This window comes from Pararge aegeria, chromosome 5, assembly GCF_905163445.1.
Source record: "Pararge aegeria chromosome 5, ilParAegt1.1, whole genome shotgun sequence".
Classification (NCBI taxonomy): domain Eukaryota; kingdom Metazoa; phylum Arthropoda; class Insecta; order Lepidoptera; family Nymphalidae; genus Pararge; species Pararge aegeria.
In genome coordinates this window covers 10570945-10588232 of record NC_053184.1, presented here as the reverse complement: position 1 = coordinate 10588232, position 17288 = coordinate 10570945, and the positions used below count along the sequence as shown (strand labels likewise).

The 17288-nt window shown below is 35.5% G+C and overlaps 1 protein-coding gene across 1 annotated transcript; it reads left to right on the top strand.

The window, feature by feature from the left end:
- The first annotated feature begins 3327 nt into the window (after positions 1–3327).
- On the top strand, positions 3328–17017 carry LOC120623845 (ras-related and estrogen-regulated growth inhibitor). The gene is made up of 7 exons (XM_039890110.1): positions 3328–3612; positions 6962–7091; positions 8280–8416; positions 9378–9536; positions 10245–10394; positions 13411–13579; positions 16651–17017. The coding sequence occupies exons 2-7, from the start codon at positions 6962–6964 to the stop codon at positions 16890–16892; spliced, it is 987 nt and encodes a 328-aa protein (XP_039746044.1). The 5' UTR covers positions 3328–3612; the 3' UTR covers positions 16893–17017.
- The last annotated feature ends 271 nt before the right edge of the window (positions 17018–17288 follow it).

The window sequence follows — 17288 nt, the reverse complement described above, 5'->3', positions numbered from 1 at the left end:
CGGACAGACAGTCAGAAAGACAGACAAAAATTTTATAAAAATCTGTTTTGGACTCAGTATCGATTATAAAGCATCCCCTGGTCAAAATTTTCAAAATATATTTAAATAGCGTACCCAGCCCGCTTCGCCGGGCTAGATTTTGCTTTATTTTATTTAAACAATAAACTTACATCATTAAATTTTTAATTTAAGTCTCCTAATACATTAAATCATTTATTTCTCTCCGTATTCATTTTCTTCTATTCTCTTCTCGAGCGGGTGAAGATCATTATCTACACCCATGTCCACCCAACAATAGAATATCATCGTAGTAAATAAAAGCTGTATTTGACAGTTTGAGTGCTCCGATCGTCACCAAACTTTACAGGATTACTCGCCAGGTCAATCCGGAGATTCCCTGAAAGTTTCATTGGAATCGGTCCAGCTCGGAGCCTATTCGGAACATACCCACACACTTTCTTTTTTTATATATATAGATGTACAGAAATCTTCGAGTTACAGTTTTATTATAAGTATAGATGGCTACAACCTAGCAATTGACTTTTATTGTTCTTTGTAAAGTGAACATCTCTCGAGGACGCTACAGTAAACGTGCGTAGAGAGTAGGTTGATTGCGTAGATCTGTTATGTGTGGAGCATAAAGATAGAAGAAATTATAAATGACACCGTACTGATTCTCTTGTTTTTTGAGAACAATTCAGTGCGCCAGTGCGTAGCGAAGTTTTTAAAAACAGGTAAAAATACTCTGCAAATAAAAAAAAAATGGTAGTGACATACCGGGTTTTCCGTAAGCTAGACAAGCATGTGGTGTCTGAACTCTTTTCCATAAGCTACCGGCTAATTTCAAAGTTCCTTAAGATCAGTTCAATAGTTTATACGGTAGATTGGTACAAACATATAGAAAGACACACTTTGGTGTCTATAGTTATATAAAAATATATTGTGGATTATTAGCATAAGCGAAATTTCAAAGAAAACAAGAATAGGTACCTTATGGAAAATCCCATATGAAAAATAAATATATTCACCCGACTTCCCAGACACCCCTTAAGCCACTCTTCTCTTTTTCTTATTCTTTTGGGATGGGTTCCCTGTCTTATTAGTTTATTTATTTATTTATTTATGTACATTATATACCAGATGAGCGAAATTTGGTGGATCTCACTTCAAAAACATACGATTGACATAACATCCAACCCTATTTTACCTCTTTAGTGTAGTGTTTTCAAATCTCCATTCTTAGCTGACATCTCCCAAAATTATACTACATACCTAATGTTTAGTTACCTAAGTGTACCTTTTTCTATTGTTAGAGTAGTTTTTTTCTACAAACGCAGAATAAGGCGAAAGATAATATTTTTGAAAATATTTAGTAGGTACATAAGTACACACACGTTTTTTCTTATGTTCAACTAATTAATTTATTTAGTAAGCAGTTTTGTTGAAAAAGGATGTTGAGTGCGTTAAGCGGTTCTAACTGACTAGATTTATTTACCTACTCATGAGCATTTAAGTAGGATAAAATTTACACAAATAGGATTTTTGGTTAATCAATCAACAGGATCGCGAGGATATGGGAAACGATTACGCATGACAATCGCGTCGGTAAGTTGTCCTGCGAACTTCTGTGCCTATATCTGTCTTTCTTTTGTGTCTACCGAACACAAGTAAAAATATCTCCGCTGCGACTATTACACACATACATATATAGGCCTACATGAATAAAGAAATTTTGAATTTATTCATGTAGGCCTATCACACGCACTTATGTAGCAGTTTACATAATTGTCAGGGGATGGTGATAACTTCATTCGCTTACTTAAACCTAAAGCTACGAGGGTTTAAAACGCCACCTGGTCGAAGAAGAGCCCACAACAAACCTAGCCGGGTATTTTTTTTTTGTTAGCCCCATCTCACAGTAAATTAATATTAAGCTATTCACACCCAAGCTTTTTTATCCTTTAATTTCACTTTCGGGCTACGAGTTCGAATCCCAGCACGCATCTCTAACTTTTCTAAGTTATGTGCGTTTTAAGCAATTCAAATATCACTTCCTTAACAGGGAAGGAAATATCGTAAGGATGCCTCAGAGTTCTCCATAATGTTCTCAAAGGTGTGTCAAGTCCTCATCCTCACCGGGCCAGCGCGGTGTACCCTGTAGTGGACCCATAATGGGTTGATATGATGAAAACCACTTTCCACGCTTAGCAAACCTCCTTAGAATCCGTGGCAAAAAACAGCCTTCTAAATGAAAGCGGTACAATAATTGGTTAACAAAATAATTAGTTAACAAACTTTGATGTTCGCCGCAAGACACAGCTTGCCATCATAACACCTCATTTGGCAAGTTTATGGCTCAACCTGCCTGCCATAACGAATGATGGAAGGTACCTAACGCGTTTGTCTCCGTCACGTACGTTTATGTGTTTGTTATTTTATCAGACAAAGAATCGATATGTACAAGGGGACAAGTATAGAATCGGTACAGTGGTGCTACATTTTTAATAGGCCCACTTACCTAATAAAGTTAATGGACAGTATAAGTCTATACATCTATTAGGTCTCCCTCCCTTGGGGTTTTGTAAAACCACTTTTAAGGGTGTAAAATGGGGGAACTAAGTTTGTATTGCTAATTTTGCGTATCGCAAATAAAAAAATCAAAAATTTAAAATTCATTTATTGCAAGTTGGCCTACTTTATAAACACTTTTGAAATATCAAGTATGTCCTTTTTAGTGACTCTACCGCCGATTCGGAAAGCAGATTCTACCGAGAAGAGCCGGCAAGAAACTCAGTAGTTGCTCTTTTCCAACATCAACATTTACTATCATTTTTCTATCTTGCGAGAGCGAAGCTGGCTTCTTCCAATCAACCTTGTCATTAGGAAATTCATCAAATGTATAGTAACCTCGCTGTATTACATGTATTTTTAACATTTTTTAAATATATGCGTTGGTAGGTCCTGAATTACCTTAGGAATCTTGTTATAAAAGCGTATACTCAACCCCACAAAGGAGCTCTGCACCTTTCGCAAACGATATGCAGATATCACTAATGTATGTCAGTTTCCGGTCGATTGTTAATATCAGCTTATTTTCATAAAGAGTAATATTTTGTCTCACAAAGACTATATTTTTATAAATTATATGTGGATGAAGTCGCATGCAACCAATAGTAATCCTCAGGCTCCTAAAAATTAGGGTACCAACCTAAGTCCACATAAAAACAAAACATAAGTTATATTATTAGGTGATAAATTACGAAGATTTGTATAAAGCCTTCACGAGTTTCACGACGTACAAACCGCAGTTGCCGCTGGTTCCTCAAACTGAATACTCGCGTGCGAACTGCGAACTCGCGACTTCCAAGTATTTATCAACAACCTACGCACTTCGTTTCATATAATATTTTACTGAGTATATAAAAAGTTGGTGCTGTTAATATCACGCTATAAATAATTGTGATCAGATTTTATAGACATATAGAATAAAACAATGATACAATATGATGAATACAATATGATAAAACTTTTGCTTTATTTACTTACTCTAGAGTAGTGGACCTGGAAAATGGAAATTAATACCAATTAAGTTTAGGTGTATGACTGTAGTAGGTAAGTATAACGTTTAAAATATCATTAATGCAACTTTACGTAGGCAATTTTATGAACTCGTTGGTCAGAGGTTAGCATATAAACAATACAATATATTAAAACTTTTGTTTTACTTACTTGTTTTAAAATTATGTAGATAGTATTTTATTACGTAGCGCTTATATATTCAAGTATTTCTTTTCCTGAGTAACCCTTTTTTATATAAGAGCATTTAAATTTTCATTTAATGAACTCTTTGGTCAAGTTGTTAGCACCTTGGACTACAGAGCACATGGTCTTTGGGTTTTTGTCGTGTTGTGTTAAATTATTAGGCTATATTGAAGTTTTTTCGTAAAATTTTCTAAGTAGGTAGGTACCAGTGCGGTCATTGGGAAATAGGTGTTATTCACATCCGTGCCTCACAGAGCACGTTATGGCAACCATCCTAGCTATTATCATATATGGTAATATCGGCATTGGACTTTGGAGCAGCGTATAGGGACTGTCTCCACATTTTGCGTATGCGGCTTGGTAGCGTCCCGGAACTATGCCCCGATTATAGCACGTAAATGATGAGTTCAATAAACCGCTCTCTCAAGATATTGTGGGTTTAATAACCTGCCATATTTTTTCCAGGTTAGCTCTTCCATCTCTCGACAGTACCGTCACTTACCATCGAGTGATATCGCAGTCAAGTGCTATCTAATCATGTAAACCTTGTACAGTAATGATTATGAAAATGCGTAGAATTACTTTCCATATGCTTATGTAGGAATGTGCCTTATTAAATGTGGATCAGTGAGTCAAACTCCAAACCGGATAGGTATCTATCTACAGCTATTATTAGTTTATGCAATCGGCTTATACCTACTGTTTTACAATCATGTGAAACTGCGTAAGTAGATGTATCAAAATAATTCTTGTCTACTAAAAACCTTATCTGGAATTAGTCAATAATAGCATTTTCATCGTCAGCCTATTAACGCACGACTGAGCAGGCCTCATCCCTCAGAGCTACACTGATGCAGAATAGTGGGCTTTAACGATAATAGTCACATGGTAGTGGCAATATCCGGCACTGACAGCATAACGTGCTCTCTGAGGCACGGTGGTCGACATCGCTAATTTCCCGACTACGGCCTGGTACTGATAATTTGTAATGAAATTAACCTCGATCGGTACCTAACAATTTAAAGCCCGACTTGGGAATCGAACCCAAGAACTCGCGACCCGGGCCACTCACTAGACCAACGAGACAGGGCATCAGTGATGTGATTCATGAATACAGATATGTGGTTATAATATGTACTTTATGTCATGAATACAGATGTTTCAAAGCGAACAATCGTTTATTTCTACAACTTGACCCTATTTGCTTTAAAAACAATCATATTTTACCGTTCTATTGAAACAAATCCCCTGAATTTCAAACAACAGATAATTGAAAATATATATTTTAAAACGTTACACCTAAAGAAGACTTTACTATTGTCAAAAACTTGCTTTTGAATTCTAGTACAAAGCTATAGAGTTTTAGAATTTAAACGTAGATACGCTTCTTATATTAATAGATGTTATGTTCAGGTTTTAGGTAGGAAGGATATCCTATTTATATCCTATTGTGAGTATAAAAGACACCTTTGGAGAACTTTAGTTAAGAAGAGACGGCTGTGGTTGGTGAATGGAGAAGTTTTAGGATACCTACCTCTTAGGGCAACCATCCTACTTCCACTTCATGTAACGTTTCCTTTTTAATGCTTTATAGGTAGGTACTGATATTTCAATAAATGATAATTATATAAGTTTAACGTTTCAAACGTATCGATTTCTAGTAATTATTGTTCGTTATCAGTTCTGAAGTTAGGTCCTTGAAATAACTCAGGATACAGATTGAAACGGATACCTAAACGGAATTTATGACGTGTTCGAAAAGAAAAAAAACATAACCTCAACTTGACAGTACAATACTCATACAAGTGTTTAGGGCTTGGAAAGATTTTGAATGGCACAATTTACACAGTACCTATGCGGAAAGTACCTATAGGAAAGTGAGCGCGGAAAAGCCCGTATTCTAAAGCCTGTCAAAATCTACAAATCTTTGTTTAGTAATAGAAAACTAATGATTTGGGTACGGGAAAATCAACAAAAAGGTTTCTTTGTTGCGTCTACGGGATCCAAACTTTTTCGCGTTCTGTTACGTTAAGAAGAAAAAAAGAACAGGCTGTTTTAGGTTTTCATCTAATATGTTTTATATTGTAAGTACTTACCTTGGTACATTCCATATTAAACAATTTTTCGGGCGTCTCAATTATTAATACGTGTTTGTTAAAAAGTACCGACCTTACTTTAAGCCTTAGAGATGATTGTTATTTTAAGGTAGGTGGCATAGCGACGAGGTGCCGAAATTAGTTCACGCACTTCCTGAAAATCCTTCTAGTACCAGCTTGCGGATATAATCTATAGTTGTATGAAGTTTTTAAATTCTTTGCACTTTGGAGGAAATACTAGAATCATTGGAATTTTATCGGAATTACGTATAAAATATTTAAAACACTACTGTATAGTTAAATTTCTATAAATAAAGTTTACCACCAAGAGATCCGTACCCGGTGATGAAAAACACGATCGTAAAAAAACGTCTTTATGGACACCGGATTGCGCGTAAAATAAAACTGCTTAAATACGGGAGTTACATAGACGTAACGAGTTTTCAAACAGAATTAACTCAAAAGAATTTCAGTAAACTGCAATTGTAAAAACTATGCTACTACGAAGTAACTAAACAATCTAGTCCTTTATAAATCTGTATCTCGAGCAAATAATTCAGTTTTAAAAACTAGATAAGATGCTAAATTAAATCGCATGATGACAAAAAAGTAAGTTTTATTCCGTTCCTGGGTATGTTTTCTTGTTTGATCTGCAGAGGCATCGGTTTTACGTAGAGCTCTCGGCAGTATTACTTCACCCATGCAAGCTCACAAATAAATTAAGTTTTTCTACAAAATATAAATAAATTAACTTTTTGGTAACATTTCTTAAATATAGTTCAACGGGTACATACCACGATCATATTTTTGGATTTGTCGTTATTTCGACCCTGTTGCATGGACTTGTGGATGGATGGATTCCAAGACTAGTTCGTGAAGAGTTAGAAAGTACCTAAAAAATAAGCGCCTATCACTACCGATGTCTAATCAATTTTAAAGCATGAAATCCATTTATTTCTAGTAATATTGTTTCTTTAAAGTATAAATATAACCTAAAATAAACTATTTAAAACTAAATAAAATCTAAAACGAAATGAAAAAATTAAATGAAATGAAAAAATTAAATGAAGCATGAAATCACCAAGGATTTCAATCTATTTTAGATGGCAACAATCGTGACGATGAGCGCTACAACGCCTTCGCCAAAATCCTCTTTGGCTAAGCTCGTGCTCTACCCAAAGCCTAAACCTTTTAAAGTTATGGTATTAGGGCAATCTGGAGTTGGAAAATCAGGTAAGATACTTACTTGTTATATTATTTTACAAATTATAAATGTCTATGACTATGCTCAGAATACAAAGCAAATGTTATTTTCACGTATTCAGGACTTTACGGAATATAATGCAAACACTTCCTTCGAAGTATTTACGTTATTACTCACTCTTTATCATTATTTTTTTTATTTCTCCTCCAATCTATAGAATATGGGTGCGAAACGATCACTTTTGTTTAATGAAGGGCGGAAACTGGGAAGGGAACGAATCGCAAGGGTCCAATATTTTACTTTTTTTCTTTTACAACCGCTTTCACAGAGGTTATTAATTCACCGTGAATATTTTTTGTTTTACATTATAATCCATAATTACGGATGATTTTAACAATTTTTTTTCATTTAAATATTGGTTTTAGTATTGTGTATTTGTCATATCCCATTTCTATTAGGATGTGATGAATATACCTATACAGATATGGACTTCTTAAATGAGAAATTAAGAATAGGCATCTTCTTAAACATATAAGTTTATCGCACATAGCTACAACTTAAAAAAAAAAGCCGCAAGAGAAGATAAAGCCACATCTAAAGCGCCGAAACGCTGCGATGCTACATATGCTGCATGAATTTTCAGTACTGAAAAGTGCGTTTCATTCGGTTAACGCATAATGCAACTTTAACTTTGACTTCAGTTATGCATAGGTACTAAGTTTAAGTATGTTTAATTAAGCCCTTGACCTGAAGCTTTTGATATCTTCATTTGCTATTAATATATTTTAGTGCCCCTCGAGTTTTACGATGTAAAATATTACCTACAGTCACTGGTGCCTATAAATCGAGTATCTAAAATAATGTTTATGTATGATATGCTCCATATGCGATAAAGTTAGATCTCGTTCTTTATAAATACTACTTAGGTAGAAAATATACAATATTTACGTTTATATCCTACTATTATCAAACGTCACTCTTGCATCCAAATAAAATATAGTTCACACAAAAAGTGACGTTCCACAGCAATATTTACGCATTTCGCAAGCCCGTCGTGAGATACGTAATCACCCTGCGTGTTTCTTTAATTTTTAACTTCTTAATAATTTTACTATGGGTTCACTTTCCATGTTGTTTCTACGGCTAAAAGTTCAGACAGTTTATTCCGTTGTTCTAACACTGTAAGTATAAATAAACGAAGTGTTCTTACTTTTCAGCATTGGTGGTAAGATTCATTACGAGACGCTTCATAGGTGAATACGACTCCAGCTTAGAAAAGATTTATGCCTACCAAACCATTATAGACAACGAAACAGTCTATTTTGAAATACTTGATTCGGCTGGAGATCCGAATGTAAGCATACTGACATGACTATTTTATATGGCTGTAGATATGTATATATATATACTACTACGCCTGTGTGTATAGGTATATATATACACATATACCTATACACACAGGAACGTTAAGTGGGTGATTTTCCGGGATAAACAAATTTTCAGGTCCTGGGATGCAAGCTATAAATGATAAAGTCTATCAAGATCGGTAGATACAGTTGATGAGCCGAAAATAGGTAGAAAGCAAACAAGTAAAGACTTTCCCATTTATAATATGACTAGGTATGGATGCTACGTTCGTAATATTTTACTCCAGTAATTTCCTTTATGAAAAATGTGCTATTCACATTCGTGGGGCAATTGGCACTTCAGATGGGCAATTGTGTATAAAAGTCCCATTCATCTGACACCTTAATACGTATGGTTTCAAATAATATCAAGCAGCAAATTCGGATTTTGCTAGGGGTTCATTATACGGTACGTTAGAATTAAACGTTTTAATTTATGAAAGTACTTAAGACTTTAACATCTAAGTTCTTTTATTTTTTGACATTTGAAGATTTCAAAAAATACCTGTAAGAATTCTTTAATTTTCGTGAACAGAAAAAGGTTCGAGGATGTCCCTTGTCAAATTATATCGAAATTCAGGCGTAAAAAATGAAGACAAAAAGAGCTATTTACGAACATGTCGAATTTAAATAAAAAGACAAATAAAACATTTAATCCCAATCGAAATAATATTTTTATATAATTTTCGTATTCATATTTTAGCTCTAAAATTTTATTTTACAGACAGTTTAACCATTGATTTAATATTACTCTCTGAGTAAACTCAGATAGTAAAATATTAAATAATTGAAATGGTAGAAACGAATTTGCCTACAATCTAATACTCTCCAATAAACTAATTTTTTTAACCTAAGACTTTTCCGTCTTCCAATAGTACCAATATTTATTTTACCGATAACTCATTTCAGGAGAGCGAATACGCCAATTTGGAAAGTAACATAAAATGGGCCGAAGCATTCATCTTGATGTATTCCGTGACGGACAAGTGTTCCTTTGACGAGTGCCATCGGTTGAAATTTCTCATCAATTATAATAAAAGGCGACGTAGACTCACTTCCTCTACGAAGGTCAGTGCATTTTAGCTCATAAGCGTATTATATATATTAGGTATTATTTATAGAAATTGGTACAAATCAAAACGTTATCTAAGATGATAACAGTATCGTTGGTACGAGTAGCATGTTCTACTTGGGATCAAGATTTAAGAGTTCTTGGTTCATTTTGCGGGTCAGGCCGAAAATTGTATATGTATTGAAAATTCCATCACAAAATTCTCAGCTGGAGTTAGGAAATTGACATTGTCTCCCTCAGTACGAATGCTAAGTACCTGCCATTATCGGTTATTATTCAATATACAATAATAATTTAATCAGTTAACCTAGCGGGTTTTTATAGGAAGCTTTGCCCAGCACTGGGACACTAATAGAATGAGAATGGTTTTTATATTTAAATTGCTGTGAAATTTTGTAGGGCCATAAAACCTGTCATTTTGTAGAGTCATTTACCGCACAAAATCTTGTTTTTGGAACTTTTCACTCAGAACCCGGTTCGAGTCGTCAATTTTTATATTTATTTAAAATCAAACAATGTAACTGAGTAAGTTTTTAGTATAATAGCACTGCTATGTCTTATTAACTGCCTAAGAGCCCGCTGCCTGGTTATGGTTTAAACCACGTGCACATCGTTCCGCTCACTCACGCACACTTGTATGCATTCATCAAAGCTTGCAAAAGCAATCATTTTACCTACAATAATTGTCCTTTAATAATTTCCAGGACTGCATGGAGACACCCGTAGTACTTGTCGGTAACAAAGTGGACCAGGCCGGCGATCGGATGGTAAGCACCGACGAAGGGCAACGACGGAGCAAGGAGATTGGTTGTGTGTGCTTTCACGAGATATCTGTCCGGGAGAGCATTGATCAAGTAAGGAATCATTTAATCATCATCACTATCAGACTAATTTATTTAATGCTCTGCGCTGTAAAGCTAGCATGCGCACCCCGAGAAAATTATCTCTACCCATTATCTCGTCTATCACTAGCGAGAAAATACGAGTAACGGGTAGTCTATCACTAGAGAGAAAATAACGAGTAACGGCCAACGGGTAGAGATATTATATCGTGGTACGGATGATAACCCTACCCAGACCCTCCTCTTCTGTAAGGGAGGAGGTCTGTGACCGGAAGTGATATACAGACCGGAAAATACCTTGCGCTGTTCTAATCTTCAGGTTAGCTAAAAATAATTAATTTAAATTCAAAAATTGCCGCTATTCGTAAACTGTAATAGATCCTGAATGAGTAGGGCGTTTTGTAAGAAAATTTCGGGGTTTTTGACAGCTTATTGGCTTCGCACTCCTTATCTACTCAATACTAGCTCGACTGAAATTAAAGTATTGGAATGTGAGCTTTATGTTATGTGTCATAAAGCAATTAAACTTGTCAAGTATATAATGACGATCAATAAAAACCTTACACAATCGCCAGACGAGTAACTACCTATAACTTTTGAAGTTCGAACACTCAACTAACTTCAATAACAGCCTCTCGGCATCGGCAATAAGAAATATAATATCAATTAAGCTCAAAATGTTTTCTAACAGGTGTTAAAGGACACCGATTTCATGTCATAATAAATTTTGTATTACTCATGCGGGAAAGTAGTATCTGTTGCGGTTGAAAAAGAACCGTTTGCCCATTTTAAAATTTGAGTGCGACAAGTTTATTTGTCTAAAATAAAAAAAATTATAACAAAAAAAAACACAATCGACATATTAAAACTGAATTGAGGTTGACGCGTCTGACAGTTTAATTTAATACAGAAAATTGTAATTAAATTAAAATTAGTTTAAAAACTTTCCCCGCATGAGTAATACAAAATAGTATGTGCGACTAGTGCGACGTTGTCGCACTTGTTGCGACAAGACTTGTTGTATCGTGATATTGTGGGGTCTGGATTAGGCGGAATTTGATGTTAATCTGCGGAAATCGATTTGCAAGGGTCTAATTATTTGTGCAATAGATCTAATTTATTTGTGGGTCTAGACCATTTCCTTTATTGGCTTGTTAATACATAAGTATAATAAAGACTAATAAACGCCAGACGTCACAGAAAAGGCATCCGAAGAATCATCACAAAATTTCCTACGAACTTATAGAAGGGCAGGTATTTAGAGACCATATTCAGCCCAGATGCGGTTGAGCACACGGTGTTTGTTTCTAACTGCAAAAATAACTTATCATTTTTCATATGCAAGGCTCTATGCAGAAGTTATGTTGTAAAGGAGTGTTTCCAGAAATTATTCACTTGTGTAAATTTGAGAATCTTGATTGATCATGTCTATCACGAACCACAAATTTACATTTAAATAGCACAATAGAAAGGGACCGATGGAAATTTGTTATTTACATAATAATATTTCTTGTCTGAGTGATAAGCTTCAACAATATGACTACGGGTGCCGTATAACATGATTATTCAATTTGAACGGTTATATTTTGTCAAAAAATAAGTATGGAAGACGTACAAAAACAGATCTTTCATTTTTAAATAAGTATAAGAGATATGTAAACGCGTTGTTCTTAAAATGAAATCAGTAGAATTAGTATAACTTTTTTCCCTTACCCTTTTTAGGTTACAATTTACTAACACTTTAAAATAGTAGTAGGTACTTCTAAAGATTCGGGTCTAATAAAATGTAACTGATTCATATAATAAAATCGTAGACTAGCCGTGTCTGTACATTCAAGATTTTCGCAAATAGATAAATGTGAGACCATAGAAATAAGCAATGGGACATAAAAAAGCAATTTTTGTAATTTTGTCTGTTCATCTGTTTGTCTGTATGTCTGTTGGTTTGTTCGCACATCACGCAAGAACTACTGAACGGATTTGAATTCAATTGGGATTAAAATAAAAAATCTCGAAAAAAATAGGGTTTTTTGTAGATTTTACTTCATAACTCCGCCATACCTAAACCAAACCAAACCAAAGGTGTTTTTATACTAACCATTTTATTGTAATTGCTTTATTTGATAAATAAATTAAAAAAAAAAAAAAAAAAAAAAATTTCTTTCACCGAAAATCTGTATTACTAGTTTGATTTTGGAAAACAATTTATGAAGATCTGGTAATTATTATTGTTGTTAGAGATTATTACTCGTCAGCTGCCACCAGCGAACCCCACTGGGCTATCACCGATAAAATAGTAAACTATTACATACCTTACTTACCTGGTACCTCACTGATTTATAAAAAATATATAACAATCCACATAATCGGTGGCTATTCAAACACGTTGCTGAAACTATGCAAAAACCTACTCATAGTTTAATTTCAATAAGAGCGAAAATAATTTTAATGGTTTAAGTATCAAAGTTCTCTAACAACAAGTGCCGAAACATGAATTGGCAGGCATTATAATGAACAAACTTTTAGCACGAAGCCATTAAGTTACGCAATTTAACTTCTGCGAGTTGTGGATATTTCTGGTCATGATCCTTTTCATGCTGCTAATTTACCATATGTTTTCGTGTGTCGATTGATAAGGGATTCTTTAGATTTCTGAAGCACTGAAACACAATTCTAACATAATCTTTGATCTCAGTTAGGATAGTACTCATTGAAAACTAAGTCCAAGTATATTAGTTTAATTTTGTATGAGCTTTACTTCCCCATATTTACCGATGCAATTCTCGTATATTCGATCCTAACTTAATTTATAAATGCGAAATTGTGTTTGTTGTCCTTATTTTACGGACGGAGAGTAGCATAGGCTTTATAGGTATCCCAGGAAAACAAACAGTTCTTACGGGATTTTTAGAAACCGTAATAGCCGCGGACGATGAACGCTAGTTAATAATAAATCAAAACTTAGTTAATAAAAATAAACAAAACATGCCATTGATCAAAACAAGTCAACTTTTTACTCTTACTCCAGGTATGCAGTGTGTTCCGTGATGCACGTCGTTTCTGGCGAGTGGGCAGCAAGTGGGCACGATGTGGCGGGCGAACCGACCCGGAACTGCTTCCGTCTTTAGACCGACCACTCGCGAGAACCGTATCCGACACCACCGCCCCGGACCCCGTTGCAAATGTTCCTACGTTCTGTAAGTTTTTTGTAAACTATAAATTGAAAATTCTACTTTTGGATGAAATCATTATCAAAGGGTCCATTTTGTATGGAAGCTGGCATGACGACCCACCACCATTTTGATGAGAATGGTATGTATGGGTAGAGGGCATTTGGACAAAAAAATATATATAACACTAGCTGTTGCCCGCGACTTCGTCTGCGTTTGATTTTGTTTTTAAAGTATTCAGTATCGCTAAGCCTTTAATGAGTATAGTAGTATATATATATATATATGTATAACATGTGACTGTCAATTAATTATAGACAAATAATTTGCAATAAAATAAAATTGCGACTATAATTAAAGATTTAAGCTATCCTATCTCTTAAGTTGGACCAGACTTCTGACGGTAGTTTAGGAGTCTATCGCGGACAAACATCGTGACAGGAGATTTATATATATTAAGATAGTACGTGTCACGTTACCGAGATATTTGGAAGTAGCAATGAGACATTTTGAGACAAGAGATGACACATTGCTTGATATAATTTTAATTTTTTTCTTAGTGTTTCATTAAATGATTATCTTAATCATTCTCAACCCATTGCCAGCCCTCAGTCAAAGAGCACGAGTCTCCTCTCAGAATAAGAAGGGTTTAAGCCGTAGTCCAACACGCTGGCCATGTGCGGATTGATAGACTACACACACCTTTGAAATCATTACGGAGACTCTCCTGCACGGAAGTTTCCCCATGATGTTTTCCTTTACCATTAAAGCAAGTGATATTTTAATAGTTCAATTTAAATTATATACTCAAATAAAATCAAAAAATTGAGGTGGTCCGTAGAACAATTAGAATTACCGAAGTAGCTAAACGCGATGCAAAGCTGAGTCACAACAGGTGTAGTACATATATACACGTAGTTTTGAAGTTGCAACTCCGCACCGGAAAATACAGTGTCAATTAGTAGATCCCCACTAGGTTGAAAGATAACATTGAACAAGTCGCTGTTTCCAGGGACACTCCTTCTTCTTCTTCTTCTTTTCATCCTTGACTTGACTCCGTACTTAGCAGGCCGGAACTAGAGATGCAGGGAGACGCCAAAGCCTTTTAAATGTTTTGTTATTTTATAACTGGTGGGTTAGTATTATATAAATAGGCGGTAGGCGGTAACACTTGAAGGGTAATTACCCTTTAACTACCTCCGGCTAGGCAGTCAGTAAGCAGTATAAAATTTCTGTGTATTATAAAATTTTGCTTAAGGATGACAGGAATTTGTAATGGAACAAATAAATAATTAATTTCATACTTACATTATATAAAACCATTTATGTATATTAGGCCTCGTAGTCTATTATGTACAGCGTATTTGAAAGTGCACAAGACTTCAAAACAAATTGTGTTACCCAGTGAATTTCAATGCCGGTTTCTCAACATTGTTTCCTACAGAATCAATCGATCTGGATGGCGCAGTGATGAGCGGTCTTACAAGTGCAGGTCCCGGTCTAGATTCCTGGCGAAATTAAGCAATTTATAATTTACCAATTTCTCCGGTCTTGTCTGTTAGGAGCCTTATGCCATTGCTAGATACAGTGGTTTAGGTACCTAGTATTACTTCGGTGGTATTGCTAAGACATTGTAACCGTGAGAACCAGACAAATTGACGAAATAATAATAATCTTTTTTGAAGGTATAAACCTAGTTATTAAAATATAAAAAGAAAAATTATATAAAAAAATAATAATAATAATAAGTAACAATAAAAATATAGTAAACGCACGTCTGTCATAATAATTACTTTTTCTAATAGCAAGCGTCATAGTTTATTACCCTTTACAAAATCACTACACTTTATTTTCTATTCGGCCTCATGGTGCACCGAAAGCCAGTGCTTGAAAATCGAGCAGTCCAGACCCTCTGCCAATGTGCTTAGGATTTCATTATCAGAGGCTCGCAAACGACTCCAAGTTGCGATTCGTGATCTCATGATCGCAAAGAAATCCGGTACTCTAGCCCTAGCGAACATGTCCGACGCGCTGCAGTACCTTGGCAACTTCATCAAGATACGATAAGCATTATTGTATTGCACCCTGATATTGTTGACAGCGCGTCGAATTGATGGCGCTGCATCAATTTGTCTGCAGGATATCCAACCCCTCAAAAACTTACATTAGATATAGCGTGTTTGGGCCTCAATGGTCTCAATATTTATATGGAATATTCCAAAGCGTAGAGGTATAATAAGAGGCGTAATTCAGGCGCAGAGCTTTTTCGTTAGGTACATTATTCACATTAATTATTGTAACAAACAGAGCGGAAAGTTGTTTATTTCCTTCATACATACGCTCTGACGCACTCCCTCGCATAATTAGACTTGACTTGGTGACAAAATAAATGGGAGTAAATTGAAAGCTTAAATAACACCGTTCCAAGTGATTAATATGCGTTGCCTTTAAAACTAAACTATCGATACAGTAAATAATCTTTTAATTATTGTTTAGTATATAATCATACTGATCTAAAAATATTAACTAAATTGCTTAACTGTGTCGATCCGACACTTTGGTACGGAATGCATATTCGGCTGTGCCGAAAGTTAGAGGACTACCAAAGCATAATTTTTCTTAATTTTAATTGTTCTCTGCGTTTTATCTTTTAACACACTTACCAAATTTTTCATTCAATGTTGGGATGGAACGGCACTCGCTATTTAATACGTTGGCCATCTATTCCCATGTTTTATCATTTATAGGACTTTATGAGTTCCCTAAAGGTTGGTGATTGTTTCTAATGGTAACCTAATTAAGCGTAGGTAGCCCCCTAATATTAGGGCAAATTTGTGTTACTCATGGTTTTTATTTCGTTTGCTTTTTAAGTAACAAGGACAAGAATTTTCTGTCCATCTATTATTTTGTTTTGGCTCTAGTTAGTTACTGACAAAGACGTGCCCCGCTAAGCAATTTAGAGTTAAAAAAATATATACCTACCCTTGAGTTTGACCTCTACTTCGTCTTACTTACTTTTGATTCAAGGAGAGAGGTTTTATAAAACTAATTTTTAAAGCCAATTTTTTTACCTTTTATAAATAACTAAATTCTTTCAGATCGTCGATTTACAGAAGTTGAATTGTATGAAGAAGGCGAGGTTAGCATGGTTCGAAGCGATTCAACGTCTTCGTCGGGGCATTCAGAAGGAGGTGATGAGTTCCGTGCGCGGGCGAGCACGGACTCCCGCCTCCCTCCTCGACCGGAGCGGCCACGTCACCCAGCGTCACCGCGAAACCTGCCTACTCCAATGCGCAAGATGAGTGTCTCGATGAGGGGGAACAATGCTAACACATATTAACAACTACTATAAAGTCAATAAATTAATTCGCTAGAAGTGTACCTATCACTACTTCTATCGAAGACCTCACTCGTGCAGTAGTGAGCACTTTGATCTTGTAGGTGGAGGTCCCGGATTCGAGGGAAATTTCGGAATTTATAATTTCTCATTTTTCTCTGGTCTGGTCGTGTGGGGGGCTTTGGCCGTGGCTAGTTACTACCCTAGCGACAAGACGTGCCGCAAAGCGATATAGCTTCCAGGTGCTATGTCGCGTAGAAACCGATTAAGAGTATGGATTTTTAATATAACTGCCATTAGGCATTACCCCCCAACTGGTTGGCCCGCCACAATCTTAGACTGCATAATCATTGGCCACCTGCACGGCTTAAATCGGCCGGAGACATTTTATCTCCCCGG

Excerpts from the sequence above, each read along its gene's own strand:
- LOC120623845 (XM_039890110.1), top strand. The coding sequence starts at position 6,962 with ATGGCAACAATCGTGACGATGAGCGCTACAACGCCTTCGCCAAAATCC. Across the intron at positions 7,092-8,279 it reads ATCTGGAGTTGGAAAATCAG|CATTGGTGGTAAGATTCATT; the intron begins GTAAGATACTTA and ends CTTACTTTTCAG. Across the intron at positions 8,417-9,377 it reads ATTCGGCTGGAGATCCGAAT|GAGAGCGAATACGCCAATTT; the intron begins GTAAGCATACTG and ends AACTCATTTCAG.